The sequence below is a fragment of the Eleutherodactylus coqui genome, chromosome 3 (assembly GCF_035609145.1).
Source record: "Eleutherodactylus coqui strain aEleCoq1 chromosome 3, aEleCoq1.hap1, whole genome shotgun sequence".
Classification (NCBI taxonomy): domain Eukaryota; kingdom Metazoa; phylum Chordata; class Amphibia; order Anura; family Eleutherodactylidae; genus Eleutherodactylus; species Eleutherodactylus coqui.
Genome location: NC_089839.1, coordinates 173,960,150 through 173,981,854, shown reverse-complemented (window position 1 = coordinate 173,981,854; position 21,705 = coordinate 173,960,150). Strand labels below are relative to the sequence as shown.

Sequence of the window (21,705 nt, the reverse complement as noted above, 5' to 3'; positions counted from 1 at the left end):
ACAAGTGCACTTCTGGGTTATTCTATGTCTTTTATGTGAAAATGTTTCCATAAACAAAGAATTAAAAAAAAAATGAATGGAGCAACATAGGAAATGTGCACCCATTTAGCTCCATTCAGCCTCTTCACTGTAGGCCAATAGTCGTCCCGTGTAAAGGTACCTTTAAGGGCTGCTACCAAAGACCTATTAAACGTTTATCTCGGGAATCAGGAGCCCCCCAACACCTGGGTATGTTGAAATATAACATGCCATACGTAACTCTTCTAATGTGTGCTGTTAGAAGACTGTTGTGCTGTAACATGCATATTAGGTCAGTAGGATTGGAAAACCTTTAACAAATGTGTATGGTACACTTAACATATATATGGCTGTACCAACATATCTTTTCCATAGAGTAGCCTTTTCGATAAGACATTGAATGGTCACCTTATCAGAGACGCCCATCTAGAAGTGTATTTGACCTTGGTCATGGTGTCCATCCACATTTGTTAGAGGGGCCATGGTATGTCAAGAAAACATTTCCTATGTCATTACTCCACCAGCCTGAAATGTTCATACCTGACAGGAAGCGTTCATTGATCCGTGCTGCTTGCACCACTTTTTGACTTTCCCATCAGCATGGTGCAACAGAAATCTGGATTCATCTGACCAGGCGATGTTTTTCCTTTGCTCAATTTTTGCATTTTTTTTGGCAACTGAACACTCCCTTTTACTGTTTCTCTTAGACTCTTAGACAGCTATGACCCTCAAACTGTTTTTCTCCTGTTATAGTCCATCCATGCTAAGGAACAATGAATTGTGCATTCAGACACATTAGTTGGAGCACCAGTATTCTATTCGGCTGCAATTTTCTTGACTGTGCTCCGACTGTTCATCAGAACAGTTCTTGACATCTTCCTCTGACCCCTTTCATCAGCAAGTTATGTATGTCCAAAGGATCCTCTTGCTCTGGATGTTTTTCCTCAATCACACCATTCTCTATATACTCTTTTTACACTATTGCACACAACCCCCCCCCCCCCCCCCCGCCCCCCCCACCCACACACACACACACACACAAGATTGGGACTTTTGGAATTACTAGACCCAGCTAATATACGGTAGCACCGATGACCAGGTCTCATTGGAAGTCACTAAGATCGCTGGATTTTCCAATTCTAATGTGGATTCACACTGGAACTGATCCATGGAAATCTTTCTTGATTTTATGCTGCAGTCTGGGGTCAACGGTCTAACTTCTATACAGGGAAGCTCCAATGCAGTGTATGTAATGTAACAATGCCCTTGTTGCAGCAACAGCTCCTGGGGAACGTATTCAAAAAGCATACTCTGTTATTTAAATTCTGTTCATATGTTCAATAAAAAGCAGAATCTATGACTGATATGCTAGTAATATAATATAAATGATCCATCTAGAAGTCCTGCTGGATGTTTGTGGTATTTTTACAACTGTTCGGAACTGACATTCTGCACTGGAGCAATTTTCCAAAGAAATCCCTATGTCTCTATCAGATGCAACAGGTTCCTGTTCTACGGCAGACTGTCTTTGTTGTCCTGTATGATATCAATAGGGCTCGGCGAAGCATGACATGTGGGATTCTTCTTAATACATATTTCATATGTGTTCCTTCATTTGAAAGGCTGTGATTTCCTATGAAGCAACTAGATACACCAACCTGTCATAAAGATTTATATTGATATTTTTTCCAAATGGAAAATGACAATTCCACAGCTCTGTACCTGACTCTTCAGCAGAGTCCAACATGACAGCTGCAAAAACACAGATCACTTAAGCAGTCCCAGGTAATTCCCCACAAGTCCCCAGAGTGGCTATTTAAATGGACTGCATTAAATTGATTTTCACATACCGTAGTTGGGACGGATATGATTGTGCACACGGAGACCGTAGGGGTGTTTCATGGTAAAGCACTGGACAGTAAAATCACATCAAGAGAAATGTCCACACAGCCAGCTGAAAAGAGTCAAGCTGTGCGAGCGGCTCGGGGAAAGAATGATTGAAGTCCACGTTTACAAACTGATAATTTTATATGAAAGTTTCACAACTCGTCAAGTCAAAAGTATACAGCAAAATGAAAGACCCAATGAATCAATGTAATACTCGAGCATGAATCATTTTACTGGACGCTGACATGTTCACTAACGAAACTACACTCCCATTGGCCTCTGCTGTCGTGTAACTGGATCTTGATCGTTCTTCCAGCAACCATCTTTTTTATTTTGCAAGGCTGGAATGAACTATGATTTTTTTTTTCTTTATCTGGCTTCCCCAACGCATTATGCAATATAAATTTAAAAAATGTCAGGTTTTGTTTAAAAAAAATTATGGACTTTGATCATTCTTTCCTTGAGATCCCCAAATATACTTAAGTAGGAACTTACTATGTTTTTGTTATATATGAAATAATGCCTACCCTTGTCCATATACCATTAAACCATATGGACATCACAGAAAGGGGGTTGCCCACTCTGGACCCTCAGAGTAGAGAGCTGCTAACAAGCAGAGGGTTTGGCTCTGGCAGAGTTGGTCCGCTGCAGACCACTGTAGAGGAAATATATAGCTGGTTGCATCTTTCCTTGTCAAAATCAACCATTTGCTGAGGATTTGGGGATCCAAATCAGCTCTTTAATTACTCGTATATTCAATAATTGCTGTTCAGGCAATTTCAAATATTTTATGTAGTTCTCCAATTATTAAAGAGTATCTAATGTTCAAACAAGTTTGCATGAACTAGTACTACTAGATGAGAAAGTTTGTAATATATCTATAATAGCCATCTTGATCATCCTTCTGCAGCCCAATCCTTCCTCTGCTAGAAGGCTCTCTGTAAATGTTCCGAAACCAACTCCATCTTCAAAAGTTGTCTAGTATAAAACAATAAAGCCTGATGTCCATGGGCGGGTCGGATTCCACATACGAAAGCCCGCAGCTCAATCCAACCCTGCCCGCAGTTCAAATCCGCCCGTGGACAAGAAGACTTAAAGGGGTTGTCCCGCGCCAAAACGGTTTTTTTTTTTTTTCAATAGCCCCCCCGTTTGGCGCGAGACAAACCCGATGCAGGGGTTTAAAAAAAAAAACGGATAGTACTTACCCGAATCCCTGCGCTCCGGTGACTTACCTTGCGAAGATGGCCGCCGGGATCTCCACCCACGGTGGACCGCAGGTCTTCTCCCATGGTGCACCGTTCCATTGCCGATTCCAGCCTTCTGATTGGCTGGAATCGGCACACGTGACGGGGCGGAGCTACGAGGAGCAGCTCTCCGGCACGAGCGGCCCCATTCAGAAGGGAGAAGACCGGACTGCGCAAGCGCGTCTAATCGGGAGATTAGACGCTGAAATTAGACGGCACCATGGCGACGGGGACGCTAGCAACGGAACAGGTAAGTGAATAACTTCTGTATGGCTCATAATTAATGCACGATGTACATTACAAAGTGCATTAATATGGCCATACAGAAGTGCTGAACCCCACTTGCTTTCGCGGGACAACCCCTTTAATAATAGGGAGCAGGGGGTTGCAGCCACAGTACATCTCCCTCTGTGTGTGTTTGAGACTCTGTCTGTGTTTCCCATCCAGGGTTCCCAGGAAGTAGTCTGCTGTACACTGAATGCCAACATCCAGTTATGTTTCACCACTTTGCTAACTCTGTATTATAAGCCTTTGGCTTTCCAAGCATTGTTGAACTACATGTATGAATAGGGCAGGTACATCTAAAGGTTCAGAATAGTGGAATTCCATCAGGTAGTCTAACTACTGTATGTCTTATCAAGACACTCCCTAAATGTAAGAACATCAAGAATGTAGACTATTTCATGCCTGCAGCACATTAAGTGATATATATTAGTGTTTCTCAATGTTCCTAAGCCAAATGCCCCCTAGTCAAATAAATTTACATCGTAGTACCCCGAAGGCTATCATCATACATTGCACCTGTAATATGTCAAGTACCCAATAGATGTTTTGTTTGTCCCTTTAATTGAGCTTGGGGTACATTGCATTGTTTTCAAAAACCCAATAAAGACACGGCATGTTACCCACTACCCACTTAGGTACATATACTAAAAGTTAAAAGGCATAGACAAATTAAAATATGTTACATTCTACACAAAGAGAATATTTACCTGCATAAAGTGATCTAGGGAGGAAAAAAACATACCTAATCCAGTAAGAGTCCAACGGTGTTGGCACATCCACTCTGGCCCGGTTCCAAAACCATGTCAGAAGGTATGGAATCTTCCCCTCCACTCTTGTCTGTGATGTGCAATGATGTCACCGACAACGAGAAGTAGGAAGAAGACTCACGACCACTTGACCACTTGAGCTAGTCCTAACTAGGGGCGGACGTGGAGGTGCCACCATCGCTGGATCAGTTATTTCCCTTTAAGGAGTATTCCAGATATTGTCTCTTTAAACATGTTGCTAATTATCTAATGGGGGCTTTATTTCTACAGGCAGCATATCCTACCCAACATGGGCCAATACTGCCGTCTGTTAGACTACAGAGAACATTTTTCTGTCTACTGTTAATCTATAATCCACCACAGTGACATATTTTTAAATGTAATGGTTAAAATAATGTGGACAAGCAGTATTTGTCTTGAACCCCCCTGTAATAACATACTGCTATAGATCTACTAGAGTTACTTGACCCTGTTGTAAATACTGATGTGTGACTGAAGTTACTTGGATCTTAATTTCTGTGATTGATTTGCAGAGGAAAAGGAAGCAGAGTTCCCAGGACCAGGATGACGCCATCAGCGTGTGCAGCCTCGGGAGAAGCCATGTGAGTACTTGTTGTGTTTCTATTGATTACTGTATCCTGGAAACTTGATGGGCACCGCATGCCATGGGAAGTTGATGGGACAATGGAAATTATGCAGATATTACACCTGTTTTACTATTTACTGCTATTAAAGTGTGGGAAAATACATACAACTCTTATTGTGTGGGGTGCAGATCACATAAACTGCCTGCGCCCAAGAGGACACGGCACTAGCTTATAGCAAGCATGCAGAATTGTACAAGAAATGGGTACTAATGTACCATATAGGGTTCAGATTTAAAGAATTTTTGGTGATTTTCTATTACATTGTCGCCTTTGTATCCTGTTTATAATGATTTCCTTAAGGACTTTTACACACATCGCTACAAAACGCATGTATGTAAAGGCCATGCTTTCCAATGGGTTCTTTCACATGAGAGGTTTTGTAGCTGAAAAGAAGTATAGGAAAGCATGGGCTTCACATAGAAGCGTTTTATAGCACATCGCAACAAAGTCATGCGATTTTTGTGGCCGTGTGAAACAGGCCTAAAGGGGTTGTGTGAGACTAGAGCAACATGGCTGCTTTCTTCCTGCTTCTTCCAGATTTAGCACCATTCTCAGCCTCATTCAAATGAATACCAAAGACAGTCCATAAGCAGAAATCATCCATGTTTTTCTAATCTCGTACAATCCCTTAAGGCCAGCTTCAACTGGCGAGTGAAAAATGCAGGATACAAGTCCTATAGTGGCAGTTATTTCTCATGTGAACACAAGACACCTTGTTCAGAAAAGATAGGTATGTTTTAAACTCTGACTCCCATTACATGTTGACTCTGCTATATATTTCTGGTACATTCGGTCCAAAACTGGTATTTTTTTTTAAACAATATTTTTTATTGAAAAATTTCCATTATACAAAGAAATAGCAATATGAAAAATTATGTTGGCATATTATAAAAAAGTTGTCACATAATAATATTTGATTTGGTTTGATAAACAATACCAAGTTTTGGTGTTCCAATGTAATCAGAGTTTTCTGCTGTATTTCAAGTCGCAGCAATTCACTGTTAACAATGGCCTGGCCAGGGCCAATGAAGGTCAGAGGGGAGGAGGAGGGAGGGGGATTCTTCGCTCTCGGGTTGATGACCCAAAAGGGGAGGGGGGAGCTGTAAGACTATGTTTTGGACTTATAGAGAGGTTGTTGGGCCATCCTCCGTTGTAGGGAGGGCATAATCTATCCATGGGGTCCGAATACTGGAACCCATCATACCGGTCTATTGTTATTGATGATAGTTTTTCATTAACTAGATACCAGTTCATACGGCGCTTAACCTCAGAGAAGTCCAGGGAAGCCTTACGCCAAGATTTAGCGATAGTTTGCTTTGTGGCTATAAAGAAGAACGAGATTAGTTTTCTGGAAGATGGGGGTGTATTTTCAATCCTCTTATTTGACAGGGCTTCTCATGGGTTTTTTCTCAGGTTATGATAGGTTACCAAATAAATTAGGGAATATGTCCTAATTCCGAGTCTTTTGACTCAAGGACAGGACCATCATATGTAGAACAAGTCTCCTGGGGAGGAGCACCCCCGGAAGCCTGGAACCGCATGTGCTATTCTAGTGGGAACTAAATACCAATGCAGTAGAATTTTATATGATGTTTCCAACATTAGTATATTAAGGGCACCACAGTTGGTCAATCTCCATATCTGGGACCACTCATCTTCCTCTAAGCTATTGCCTATATCTTGTTCCCATCTAGATAAATAAGATAGTTGTGCGCGGCACAAGGTATGTACTAGCCTCAAGTAGATATGTGAGATGAGGCCTTTTGCTCGTGGGTATTTAAGACAGAATGTTTCAAAGGGAGTTATGATTAATGGGGAGTTTGTATTTCGGAGGAGAGAGGATACAAAATTTTTAAGTTGTAGGTAATGAAATATTTTGGAGACGGTAGATCGTATTTTTCTTGAAGGGTGGGGAATGTTACTGTGCCGTTCATTGAGAGTAAGCGGTATATTTTGGAAATACCCCTATTTGTCCAAATCTTAAAGAAAAGGGGGGAGTCAAAGCCTGGTGGAAATAGAGGGCTGTGCAAAAATGGTAGGAGGGGTATATTTAAAAGAGTCCCAAACTTTAACCCATTCCCGCTCTATGGCGTAAGTTTACGTCCTGGGAGCGGGGTACTTCCCGCAACAGGGCGTAAACTTACGTCCTGGGGATAGCACGGGATCACATATGATCCCGTGCTATCCCGCAGCGGGAGCCGGCTGTCAGCACAGCCGGAGTCCCGCTGCAACAGCGGGGGGGCATCGGAGATGCGCCCCTCGCTGTTAACCCCTTCCCTGCCGCGATCTAAGTAGATCGCGGCAGGGCAAGAGTTCACAGAGGGAGCGCGCTCCCTCTATGTCTACGGACGGCTCTCGCGAGAGCCCAGCCTGTCGCCATGGTTATCGCGAGAGCCCAGCCTGTCGCCATGGTAACAGGACGCCAGACACTGGAGTCCTGTGTTACCAGTGCCTGAGATCGCTGTATAAGCAATAAGGCATGTAGAAGAGAGGAGACCACGGCACTTGCAAAAACAACCCGCGGGATAAAAATCCACTCGGGGGAGGAAAAATTATTTCCAAGACTTAAGCGTCAGCAACAAATGCAAAGCCACCCTAGGGGCTATGGACCTACGCCCCATAAAACATGTAGAGTAAACGAGTGGAGGAGGTGGCAGCATAAAATGATGCAGAAAATTATGTCATACAAAGGAACATGTTTGCCTATCTTAACTTGGACGCAATAAACATGTTCCTTTGTATGACATAATTTTCTGCATCATTTTATGCTGCCACCTCCTCCACTCGTTTACTCTAAGCGATAAGGCATGGCAGAGCAGTAGCGATCATCAGGGCTGTGGTCAAAGTCCCTCAGAGGGACACAAATGTTTTTAAAAAAAACAAAGATTAAAAAAATGAATTAAAAAAAGGAAAAAAAAAGAGTAAAAAAAACATTTTTTATGCTTTTTCTCAGATTAGCATAAAAAAGGAAAAAAATAAATAAAACCCCACATATTTGGTATTGTCGCGTCCATAACGACGTGTACAATAAGTTGCACATGCTTTTAACTGTGCACGGAAAAAAGCGTTTAAAAAAACCGCTAAAAAACTGAGGCAAAATGCTAATTTTTAGCATTTTGCCTCACTAAAAACGCAATAAAAGTGATCAAAAAAGCCGTATGTAACCCAAAAAGGTACCAATAAAAACTATAGCTCGTCTCGCAAAAAATAAGCCCTCATAGAGCTCCATACATAAAAAAATAAAAAGTTACAGGACTTTGAATGCAGCGATATAGAAAAAAAAAAGATTTCCAAAAAAAGGGTTTTTATTGCAGAAAATTGGAAAAACCTAAAAAAAATGTAAGCACTTTGGTATCATTGTAACCGTACCGACCCGCAGAAAAAATGGATTGTGTAATTTATGCTTCATGATTAACGCTGTAAAAAAAAAAAACTATGGCAGAATTGATGCGTTTACCCTCCTTGCGATCATAAAAAAAAATAAAAGTTTTACAATATAGTTAATGCAACCAAAAATGACGCCGATAAAAACTACAGTTCACCACGCAAAAAACAAGCCCTTACACGGCCGTGTCGATGGAAAAATAAAAAAGTTATGGCTTTTGATAAACGGAGAAGAAAATCCGCCCAAAATTGTTGCGTCCTTAAGCCCAAAATAGGCCATGTCATGAAGGGGTTAAAGGAGTGTGTTATAATGGGATTAGAGATTGCGGGCCTATGTGTTGCGGGGATCCATAAGATTGAATCTATGGTGAGAGGATGTATCTCCATGGCTTCTAAGGCAAGCCACAGAGGGGCATTCGTTGTGGAGTGGAGGGAGGCCAGTTGGGCTACCTGGGCTGCTTGGTAGTATTTTAATAGGTTTGGGGCTCCCAATCTGCCTTGCAGTCCCAAAAGTGGTATTTTTTTAAAACAATTTTTTAAGCAGAAGCTTCCTTTATCAATTGCACGGCATGTCTACATGATTGCTCGATAAACAGATTAATTTCTTGGCTTTGTGTCAAGTTGAGAAGACACGTGAGCAATCATATTTGACTGTTTAATACATTAAAAGAATACAAAAGTATGGAGAACTTATGAACTTGTCGGAGCAATCCCATAATGGTATTTGTAGGTTGTGAGGGGGGGATTAAATGACTCCATGGGTAAGAATTGGAAAGGCATGTGACCTGATTGGGTAGACGTATTGTTTGAGACAACTGTAAAAAAAAAGGCACCTGGTGCATGGCACAGCCTTCATATTAATACACTTTAAGCAAGTTAATGAAGATCAATACTTTCTATTATGTAGAATACCAGCAATAAAACACATTTGGGTGCAGAGAGCCTCTTCAGTAGTAAAGTTGGGATACAGGCAGCAAAAGCTGCAGTTGTTGCCTCATCAGTCTTGCCAGGGGTGGTAGAACAAGCACTAATTGCAGTGATAATGCAGTTCTGGTGAGGACGCATGGGGACCTATCAAACTTCTATCCATGTGTTGTCAACACTTGTTATTAGTATAATGCATCTGTATGTAAACTGATTCAATGGGACATGCTGAAGTAAAAGCCACCAGGAGATTTAAGGACCGGACCAACAGCGCTATATAGCAATCTAAATCTAGTATGTACGAGGGAAGTGTTTAGAACAGGTGAAGCATGTGCAGCAGAGGAAATGACTGGAGGGCACGTTTATGTAGAGGAAGTATCAATGTCCTTCTTATGGAAGGGGAAGGAAGGGAACCAGATTACTGACAGATGTGGAATAATTTGGGAATCATAGATACAGGAGGCAGATTGTGATCTTGAAATGGACAATTGCTGATCAGCACTATAGTTACTCCATTTGGCTCACAGATCACAGCTATTTTTTTAACTTTGTTAATGGACTTTCTTCCCTCTACTTACCATACAAGTTGCAAAATCAACCTAGGCTGGAAGCAGTGATGAAAGCTACGTGGGACATGCATATGAAAAAAGTACAAAGTAACTAAAGGAACGGTATCGAAGGGCAAAATCATGTAAAAATATTTAACAAAGGTAGACTTCACTTTTTATTAAAATGTGTAATAGCTCTAAAGTGAAAGAAATGGGCAGTGAAGGCAGCTCTGTCAGGTCTATTTTAGGGCAGCACTGGGGGAGATCTCTGGAATATACGTATTGTTTTGTAGAGATTTGGTTCAGTTTTTTCATGTAAAAGCTGCTTAAATGTTTCTAGGACTTGTAAGGAAAGCCTGTGAGTGACAACGAGCAGTTCCTTAGTACACACTAAACGTGGTCATACAGATTAGGTAGACATAGCTTGATGGTTGAAAAACTGTTGAACGAATGATCATCTGCTGAACAGTCAGTCGTTTTGCGGATGCAGCAATACATACTTTAATCCATATTGGCCATTCTTTTAAATTCAGGCGAAGGACAAAAGATCTGTCTGCGAACACTTTTCTCCAAAGGAAAACCATTTGTGGACAAAAGACCTTTCAGACGGCTTCACACAGCTGGGAAAATTGCGTGAGAATTGTGCGTTTTTAGATGCACAAATACGAACCCCATTATTTAGAATGGGGGCATACACATGAGCGATGTTTTTCCGCATGGTACCGCAATGCTATGCGGGAAACAAATCGCGGTATGCTCTATCTGGCTGCGTGATCTCACATCGTCCATTTTTATCAAGCTTAGTCTAATGACTATGGGCACTTCTTCACATGCAAAACGGATCACACCGTGTGGGTGGGGGAAGCTAGACTCTCGTACTTTCTCTGCGTTCTGGCAACATTGTTGCGTCGTCTTCTATCATTTGCTACTTGAAAAGAAGGCAACATAGGATACCTGAAAAAAAAACAAAAACCGCTTTATAAGATTCAAGTACGTGGTTGTAACTGAAGTCTGGTATTATGCACATATTCTTCATGAAGCAGGGGTTAGAGATACAGGGCACTTGTATTAGAAGGCATCCAGGAAACATAGCCACAGCAAGAGACCTGGTGATAGAGCTTGAGAAGGAAATACCCTGAGGCTTTCTAGAAAAGACAGGGTTACTAATAATACTTACCAATGATACTACTAGTAGACATAGATACTTTCAACATTACATAGAAACCAAAACCGTTAAATAGGTTTTCTCTAGTAACATAGAGTTGGGATGAATGTTTTTGCGACTGCAGTTTTTCGTGACGTCAGCATCACGTGACGCCCGTGGAGCAAGACATTTCAGAACGCTAGTTGTTTATGTAAAGGGGAAAGTTCTGGGAGACACCTGTAGCAGAGGAACAAGTGGGCTGTGTTCAAGAAAAGACTCAAGCATAGAACATTTGTAACTTGGTCATACAAACTTAAAGACATAGCAAAAGTACTTAAGTGGTTTTTAATATATCAATAATACTTTGATTTTTTATATGTTGAAAGCGATTTCTTTTATTCTTTTAATAGATTGACATTCCTAAGGCCTGTTTTACAGCTGCATCGGAATCTCCGTCCGGGGGTTCATCCGCAGATCCGGCTGAAAATACTAGAAAAAAAGAGCACTACATGCAGCTCATTTTCTTCCGCCCAAAAGCTGGGCAGAAAGCGGCAGACCCCATTATTGTTAATGGGGTTCGTCTGGTGCTGCTTGGTTCCATCCAGAAACTCAATTGGTTGGCCACAGGGATTCCCCTTTCCTGCTAACCGATTGGAGCAGGAAAACAGACTCCCCAATGCAGATGTGAAACTACCCTAGCTAGTTTATACTAACTACAAAAGGTCCTATAGACTTTTCATACTGGCTAGCACTTATTTCACAACTGAAACAGTTGGCCCAGGTGGTGGTTTTAGTAAACATACTGAAAACTTGGTTATCTGATTGGTATTGATAGTGATGATAGTTTTTCAAAATCTAGTATTATTTTGTGGTTACCAGACCACTAGGGGCGCTGTTTTCTTAAAGTGTTTTAGTTATGTGCTTCCTTCAGCCAAGATTTATTTCTTTTGGTTATAATTATACTTTTGCTAGCACATTTTGCACTTATACAAGGTTTTTGATAACAAGAATCAAAGTCTGTTCTTTTTAGACATTCCTTGATCAAAACGTTTTATTCTATTTCACATGTCATATGAATTACAGTATTTATAAAACAAGTACTACTAAAATGGGGAAAAATGTTTTTAGCAGAAGCAAGATAGAAGCTTTCCTAATATTTTTACCAGAGTTTGTATGACTTGAAGGGGTATTATCAGCAACTTATGCCATAATGCAGGTCATATCTCTAAGACCTGCACCCATGTGAAGCATGGGGTTCCCCCAACAGCAGACTGCTTGTTAAGGCAACTTTTGGCTGTCGCATCCAAGCACAGAATGACTGGAAAGGGGATTGCACATGTGCACTTCTACGGTGGCTCTCCGTTCACCACATAGGTGCGGATCCCAGTGGTGAGACCAGTATCTAGTTACATTTATGGCACATCCTGTGTATAGCTGTAAATGCCCCTTTAAAGGCATAGGTCACTAATAGTTAGGCAGCGGTCCACCGCTCAGGAGCCCTGCTGATCAGCTGATTGAAGTAGCAGCGATGCTGTCACTTCAGTCCATGCCCTGTTTGTTGTATAGCGGCTGTTCCCTTTATTGCATCTCAATCACATTCACTTGAACAGGACTGAGCTTTTCTCAGGCCATGTGATCAATAAACGTGATGTCAATCAGCCGATCGGCAGGGATCCCAAGTGGTGAGCCCCTGGCGTTCAACTATAGCTTGAGGATAGGTAATCAATTAGCTAAGTCCCGGAAAATCCCTTTAATGCTTTTGGGACTGCAACATGACTCTTTCACATCACATTCCTTTTCATATCAATGCGAGACATGTAGGACTTCTGTGGCATGACAGAAATACACAGCTTATTGCTTTGAGCTAAGCTCCACAATTTGGGTCAAATAACACTTTAGTCATGCAATTGTTGAACACATCATAGTTGCACGACTTTTGCGTAACCCTTGAATTATAAGTTGTCAGCAGGATAGAAATAAATATTAATACAGAATTGAAAAAAAACTCATTTAAGTTACACAAAGCTTTGATTTGGGACTTTAGCTTGACTGGTAATCAAGTGTCAAAAGCTGATTGTAGCTCTAGCCTCGCATAGTTGTGATTCTTGACCGGATCTAATTTTTTTACAGCACTGATGAGGACCAAATAGGGTGCTAAGTGAAGGAGTTGATCTGTGATGGGGTGACATATTACATGGGCAAGGTAGCGAAAGCGTTCAATGACATCAGTATCGGAATGAGAAGGACAGAGGCCCCAAGGTATTTAGGGTCATGTTCTGCTGGTTTGACTGCACTAGCCTTGTTCTCACACTGCATTTAGAGTATTTTGGTAAAGCAAGTCTTTCAAGTTGTCAGTCAGGGCTGTCATAGAGGAGCATTTATTCCAAACTTGGCAACCTGGCTCTCAGGAGTTGGAGTCTTATTTACATGGAACAGTTTGCAGCAGTAGATTAGCAAGATCGTTGCTCATCTACTGGCCTTTACACGGGCTGGTTCATGTCCTATTGGGGAACAAGTGATCTTTTATTTGATTGATTGTCCCCATAGCGGTGTCATTGGTCGACAATACATCTCCCTGTGTTGCACGAGGCGATGAGCACCTGACCATTGAGCATTTTTATGCTCGCATAAATGAACAAATCAGCTTAATTTCCACATGAGGTATGCCATAGGATCACATACATGTAGAGATGAGTGAGCACCAAAATGCTCGGGTGCTCGTTACTCGAGCCGAGCTTTTTGTAATGCTCAAGAGCTCATTTCGAGTAACGAACCCCATTGAAGTCAGTGGGAGACCCGAGCATTTTTCAGGGTGACGGATGCTCGGTAGCTGCCTGACTTGTTTTCAATGGAGCCGCGGCCGCTTCTGGCGGCTCCATTGAAAACAATAGTCTTCCGGCACCCCTGAAATGTTTTTCAGGAAGGGGCTTTACATATAAGCTCTTCCCTGAAAAACAAAAATGTTAGTGTAAAAAAAAAAAAAGGAAAAAAAAAGTTACCTCTCCGCTGCTGCCATGTCCCGCGGGGATGCAGAACACATCTGCCATGTGCGGCAGATGTTTCCTGCATCCCCGCAAGGAAAAAGAATTCCCTGCTGCACCTGCCACATCTGTGACAGATTCAGCAAAAGAATTCTAAATCCCTGCGGGGAATAAAGGATTCCCTACCGCAGCTGTCACACATGCCGGATCCTGCTGCCAGCACCCCTCGCTGTCCCCTGCTCTGTAGATCTAAGCTATCACAGCATGCGGGGATTTAAAATCCCCGCCTGCTGGTAGCTCTGATCGGCTGCTGGTAGCTCTGATTGGCTCAGCCAATCACAATCAGAGCTACCAGCAGGCGGTAGCCACTGAGCCCCGGCTGCCGTCAATGGCTTTTCAGGGAACGGCTTCATAAGCCCTTGCCTGAAAAGCCATTTAAAATACTGTGAAAAATAAAAAACTTACATACTCACCTTCCGGGGCTCAGCCGCAGCTTCTGCCGCTGTCCCTGGCTTTGTAGTTCTGAGCTATCAGCAGCCGGGGATTTAAAATCCCTGCCTGCTGGTAGGTCTGATTGTGATTGGCTGAGAGCTTCAGCCAATCACAATCAGAGCTACCAGCAGGCAGGGATTTTAAATCCCCAGCTGCTGATAGCTCAGAACTACAGAGCCGGGGACAGCCAGGAGAAGACGCGGCTGAGCCCAGCAGCCGAAGGGAGGTGAGTATGTATTTTTTTGTGTGTTTTTTTTAACACTTTTCTTTGTTTTTTTAAGGGTAGGGCTTATATTTAAAGCCCTTCCCTGAAAAACATTTCAGGGGTGTCGGCAGCAGGATCCTGCACCGCAGCTGTCATGTGTGACAGCTGCGGTACGGAATCCTTTATTCCCCGTAGAGATTTAGAATTCCTTTGCTGCATCTGTCACAGATGTGGCAGGTGCAGCAGGGAATTTTTTCCTTGTGGGGATGCGTTCTGCATACCCGCGGGACATGGCAGCGGCGGAGAGGCAAGTTTTTTTATTTATTTTTTTACACCAAAATCTTTCTTTTTCAGGGAAGGGCTTCTATGTAAAGCCCTTCCCTGAAAAAGAATGCAGGGTTGTCGGCAGACCGTTGTTTTCAATGGAGCTGCTGGCAGCAGCCGCGGCTCCATTGAAAACATGTGGGGAACGTTTTATCGAGCATCCTGTGGTGCTCGTCTCGAGTAACAAGTATCTCAAGTAGGCTAATGCTCGAACAAGCTTCAAGCTCGGACGAGCATGCTCGCTCATCTCTACATACATTACATTATCCAGGGAGTTTCACTGGAGGTTCAATGTGGCAGCACTTTCTTCATTCTTCACATTCTTGTCAGCTAATAAATACACCTACAAACATTCTCAGAAGTACTTTCTACCAGTTTAAGATAATAGATCCAAATCTAGATTATTGTGTTTGTTCTTTTCTGGCTGCATTTCAAGATTTCAAGTGTCATAGGGTTTTTTTTGTTAATATATATGCAAATCACTGACATATTTCCAATTTTAGTTTTTAGATTGTACCTAGTCAGATGATACACCAACTGACATGGGTGAGTCTCCAATGGGGAGGGATTTGTGGGTAATTGATAAAATAAACTGAGTTACAGGGTGCAATGCCAGTCAGCTGCATCAAAAGCCAACAGGATTGTCTCATGTATTAGGACAGGCAGGGCTACAGTAAAAAATATTATTTTACCTCTTTATAAAGCACTGGTATGATTGCATTTTTAGTATACAGTCCAGTTTTGGGCACAAGCCCTTAAAAAAGGTCTGGGGAGAGTACAAAGAAAGGCAACCAAATTAACATGATATATGGGACATCTCAGGTTATCAAAATTAAATGTATTTACCATAGAGAAGAGAAGGCTGAGGGTGGGATGCAATGTTTTTGAATAAATGTGTCAATCATCCCTAGAAAAAAACAATGCATTAAATGTATTATTTTCATAGGCCTCATAGAGTCACTGTTTATGGCTAAAGGAAGTACAGTTTCGTCACCAGATTCGAAATCATGACTCTACTGAGTGACATTATGGATCTTGCTGCTGCAGGATTTGGTAATGGCTAAACGTGTGTAAAGATTTAAGAGACAGGGCCCATTCACACGGGTGTATTTCATGTTCATGTGAAAAAATTTACAGCATGCCCTATTCTGGCTGGCGGGTATTGGACAGCACAGGGACATGTATATCCAACAACCTGTGGTGCAACTTCCATATGCCTGTGTGAATGGGCCCGTAGGGTACTTTTACACAGACTCAACAGGGTACTGAACGAGTAGTCATTCAGTAGTTGCTAGTCATTCTGTTTTAGGCCACTGAAACAGAACTACTAGTGAACAACATTTCGCTTAGTATAAACAGGCAGTCCTTCTTTGAATGACTGCCTGTTTACAGTGAATGGAGGCAGGTGGCCAGAAGAGCTCTCCAGTACGTTCCATTCCAATTCACTGAATGACTATTGCTCTTGTGCGCCCAACAGTCATCCCATCTAAAACCACCATTAGACATCTTCCTTGTAAAACACAATATGCACTGTTACTAGTATTGCTGTAGGAAGTTGATCTGTCCGATTGCTAGGAAGGCTCAGGAAGTACATTTTCCCAGCTTATCATGAATTAGGTTTCTTCCATTTAAATAGTAGTTTTTGCCTTACTCTGGTTCAGCTTGGGTTTGTAGGTATAAAAAGTTTGAACTTGAAGGACTAAGGCTCTGTTCACATCTCCATTGGAGGTTCACTTTAGGGCCAGTGGCACAGATCTGTCCCAAAATTACAACCAAAATAGCGTAGCATGGTGCGCTATTCCATTTAGAAAAATGCTGGAGGGCACAACGGAAGGCAGCCAAAACCCTTTAGTCAGTAGGGTGCGTCTGATGCTTTTTGGTTCTGTCATAGGACAGTTACTCCTGTGGGGTTCTGCTTTCCTGCTCCCATGATGTAACAGGAAAATGCAAACCCAAATGCAGATGTAAACAGTCATAGTTCTGAGCTCTATTTGTCAAACCCCATATCATGTAACTACTGTATATAACACACTTCACAACATGGTGCTGTCTATCAAGGTTGCAGTATAATTAGCCCTGGATGTTGGGATGCCTTATCCAGTGTGGGCAGAAATTGCTTTAGATGTGATCACAAAGGAAAGTGATATCTGTCAAATATTCCTGTTTTTTTAAATATTCCTATTGTCTGAGTCACTTGCTACACCACACGGGCATTTATCCCAGAGCTATGTATAGCACTGAGCAGAATACATCCACACCTCTAAGGAGGGTTTTGTCATGTTAGAGTCAAGGTTACTCTGATCATCCATCAGCGTAAGTGAAATCTTTGGGATATCACCTGCCACTTTTACGTTATTTAGCATAGTGGGTTATCGTAGTGTAGTATTTAAAGGGGTGGTCCAGTTGTAAACCATTGATGGCCTATCCTCAGGATAGGTCATCAACAGTGGATTGGTTGGGGTCCCCACCTGGAACCATGTTGGACCAAATACAGAGCTTAAATACACTGGTCTGAAACCAACCTTAGGACTCTGTCCACTATTGCAATTACTTGTTTATTTCATCTTCATTTCAGGAGCATTGGGACAATAAAACAGTCTTGATTAGACATATATTGTGTCTACATCTACTCTACAAGCATCTCCATTGTAATTGACTACAAATATAACCTGTGTAGTCTGATTCGATCATTACATTCTGTCTTGCCCCTACTTCTTGCTAACGTACATCTGGTAGAATGTCATCATTCTCTGCCTTAATGAAAGGAAGAAAAACTACTACAGAGAGTAATCCAGGAAGACAGAGAAAGAAAATGGCCAAGTAGCAGGACCACTGTTAAAGTTATATTGGAATTTAAAGGAGATGTCTCGAGGAAGCAGTTAAATTTTTTTTTTGCCCAGTCCCCCCCATTAAGTACACATTACTAAGCCCCCCTGTAAATGACATTTCTAGCTGGTTCGTACTTACCGTTCCAGCGTTTCAGCAACTTATAAAAGTTTTCTCAAGATGGCCGCCGGCTCTTTCCCCGTCGCTCGCTGCAGCCCGACGTGCGCGCTCCCGAGACGCCGCCAGCTGTGTCTCCATGGCAACCGGACGCATCGCAGCCGCCGACCAGACGCCCCGCAGCCGCCGACCAGACGCCCACCGCCAGGCAGCAGGTAACCAGCGCTAGCCCCCGGCTCCCCAGCGCTAGACCCTCAGCCCAGGTGAAGGCCCCGGAGCCCAGCGCTAGTTCCCCCGGCCTAGCGGCAGCCCCCCCCGGCCTAGCGGCAGCCCCCCCCCGGCCTAGCGGCAGCCCCCCCGGCCTAGCGGCAGCCCCCCCCGGCCTAGCGACAGCCCCCCCATCGCAGCGGCAGCCCCCCCCGGCCTAGCGACAGCCCCCCCATCGCAGCGGCAGCCCCCCCCCCGGCCTAGCGGCAGCCCCCCCATCGCAGCGACAGCCCCCCCGGCCTAGCGCTAGTTCCCCCATCACAGCCCCCCCCCCGGCGCAGCGCTAGTTCCCCCGGCGCAGCGCTAGTTCCCCCCCGACCCATCACTTACCTGGGACGCTTCTCGGGGCTGCTGGGCTGGGCTGGGCTTCTCCGCTGGGCAGCTCCAGTTTCTGCACCTTCCTCTAACAGAGGAAGGTGCAGAATGGCCGCTGCAGCGCGCTCCCGAGCAGTGACAGCTCGTCTGCGCATGCGCAGAAGAGCTGTAGCGGGGAGCACACTGAAGCGGCTCGTGCTGAATAGAGAAGACCGGACTGCGCAAGCGCGTCTAAAAAAGCAAGCTGCCAGCGAATTTAGACGGAACCATGGAGACGAGGACGCTAGCAACGGAGCAGGTAAGTGGAATAACTTCTGTATGGCTCATATTTAATGCACAATGTACATTACAAAGTGCATTAATATGGCCATACGGAAGTGTATAACCCCACTTGGTTTCGCGAGACCACCCCTTTAAGGTTTGACCAGGTTTTGTACGTAGACACACTCAGGACTTGCAGTTCCACATTGTTCTGGTTTGGGCTACTGGGTGACTTGATCCAGGCGCAGAGTAAGGCCTCATGTCCACAGCTAAAATGTGATTTAAAATCCGCAGCATTTTTCCAGCAGCGGATCCACGCCCCATAGGGATGCATTGGACACCCGCAAGTAGTGAAATACCTGCGGATGTCATTTTCCCCTGAGGCGCGGATTGCGTCTGCGGGAAAACACCCACGGCATGCTCCATTTTTAGTACGGGTCTCCCGCGGGGACGGCTCCCACAGGCTTCTATCGAAGCCTATGGAAGCCGTCCGGATCCGCGTCACACCCGCAGCTGAATTTCTGCTCTCCGGTGTGCGAGAGCAGGAGTTTAAAAAAAAAATGGTGTGCCCTGTGCCCGGTGCATGCGCCCGGCACGCCGAGCACATCCGCCGGGCCAAAGAAAGAAGATCCGGCCACGACGGAGGGATGATCCGCAGTGTCTGGACAGGTAAGTTTAATCTTCTTGTTAGCCTCATGTCCACGGGAAAAGAGGGACCCGCTGCAGGATTCTTCATGGAGAGTCCGCGGTGGGCCTGACTTTCCCCGTGGACATGAGGCCTAAAGTGTAGCCAGCCTGCCCTCATGAATATTCAGGGCTACCTTAAGTAGTCCTCTATGCATGTGCTGCTACTGATAAAGCACACTCTTCACTAAAACTACTTATATATACATACAGCAGTTATATCACTGTAATCAGTGTGACAGTTACTACCTTATGATGCCCTGAGAGAGGGGTGCAAAGAGAGTTTCTTTAAGGGCTCTTGCACACTGCAGAGCCAGATTCCGCATGCGGAATTCCACACCAGAATCCGGCACTGGGAGTAGCAGCATCCGCGCGTACCTGTTACTTTCAGTTTTAATCTGTACTGCGGATGGTCCGCATAGCTCGCCGTCGAAGGGCCGCGGATCAGACTGCTTCCATTGACTTCAATGGAAGCTGTCCGCACGGAATCCACGGAAAAATGGAGCATGCTGCGATTTTTCCTCCACTTATGGAAACCGCAATTGGTTTCTGCAAGTGCGGAGGAAAAATCGATTTCCCATAGCATGCTATGGCCACTATTTTCTGCGGATCCACGGTGCGAACGCCCGCCACAGATTCCGCAGCAAATATCCAACCATGGACAGGAGCCCTAAATCATACATCAAAGCTCAGTGATCTACATTGTCTCTAGACTCTTTCACTTGTGCTCAGTCTGAACTTTCTACCATCTGTGAAGGGAATGGAGCTGTAATGAAGGACCTGCCAGTTCTGGTGTTCTCTGGCGAATGCCAGTCGAGGTGCACAGTGCTGGCCTGTGGGCATAGGTTCCACTACAGGATGCCAGCCCTTCATGCCACCCTCACGGAGTCTGTTTCTGAGAGTTTGGTAGTCCATTGAAGGTCATTTGTAGGGCTCTGGCAGTGCACCTCCTATTCCTCGTCACACAAAGGAGCAGACACTGGTTCTGATGCGGGATTGATGCCCTTCTACCTGTCCGGTCCAGCTCTCGTCATGTAAGGGCCGGTGTCCCGGTATCCGCTCTGTGCTGTTGAGACTGTACAAGGTGATATGGTTATCCTTCTTGTAATGGACTGTATGGATGTGCCATCCTGAAGAAACTGGACTACTTGTACAATCTGATTGGGCTGCAGATACTGCAAAACCTGAGAAGAATTGGTCAGGAAGGATAAGTAGAGGGGAACAGTCTCCTTTTCCTTGTTGGGGTTGTTTTGCTATTGTCTCTCCAGTGTACTTGATGTCACTTTCATTTGCACCAAAGCAGATAACATTGATTCACAATCCCTTCTGCTTCCTAACTGGACAGATTGATATTCCTGAAGTTTAAGTGACTTGAGGTTATAATGTGATATTTAAGTGTTTCCTTAATTTTTTAGTCTAGTGTACATTATTTATTCTGTGCTGATTTCGAGTTACACGTTATATTATATTCAAAGGCCACTCTTTAATTTCTACCGGTTCTTATTGGAAAAAGTCAGCAAGCTTGTTGACAAACACACCTCGAACAACCTAGCTGAGCTTCTATCATGCACTGAGGCAGTAGTTTTGTTTTTTTTAATCCAATGACCGCAATGATATAACAAGCCCACTAAACAAAGAACAGTAGAACTGGACTTCACCTGTGGAAGTCACCTTTTCTGGGTGCTTACAGTGTTTCCCAGTATTCAGACACTCTAAGGACCTACAGTACAGCTGGACAGTTGAATGAGCAATAATATGAAGCATGTATCAACACTAGTAGGTATTAAAAATGCAACACTAGTAGTCAGATAATAACAAACTGATAATAACTGACCATAACTCTAGCTTTTCCTTAGTCTTCCCCCTAATCTATCCCTGAGGCTGACCCTAGCACCAGACACTACTGTCCCTAACTATCCCTAAAGTTATACTTCACTTTTTGGCTTTTTACATTGTCCAATAAAAGAGAAGTTCTTCCCTACTGTATCCATGACCTCCAGTTTTTACCAAGTTTAGAGTGTTGCGCCTTTACACCAGTCTCTTTTCCTTTATCCTTATCCCTAAAGTTATACTTCTTGGAAACTATATGAAACTCTGTCTCTGACAACCAATGAGAAAAACCTAAGACCCAGAGACAAGAAAACCAGTCTTGAGCAAATTTGAACTATGAAGCAAGACAACACAGATGCATACATGGAAAGAGCAAACAGAAATGACAAGGCTAAGAAGAGACATAGCCACAAATATAAAACTACATTGACAAATAGAAACAAGATACTAAAAGATAACACAGAATACTGGACTTAAACGCACATGGTTTCCACTATAACCAGGAAAACTCTGCAGAAGCTGTGGATATTTACAGAGAGGCTAGAAAATCAGGAA

At 43.6% G+C, this 21,705-nt stretch overlaps 1 protein-coding gene across 2 annotated transcripts in view; it reads left to right on the top strand.

Moving 5' to 3' along the window:
* The window catches only part of ARHGEF3 (Rho guanine nucleotide exchange factor 3), a 317,749-nt gene that overhangs the window by 170,570 nt on the left and 125,474 nt on the right, over positions 1 to 21,705 (top strand). For both annotated transcript variants that reach the window (XM_066596556.1, XM_066596557.1), the window contains one exon: positions 4,735 to 4,803. In XM_066596556.1, coding sequence (XP_066452653.1) covers positions 4,735 to 4,803 — 69 coding nt within the window. The remainder of the gene's footprint in view (positions 1 to 4,734; positions 4,804 to 21,705) is intronic.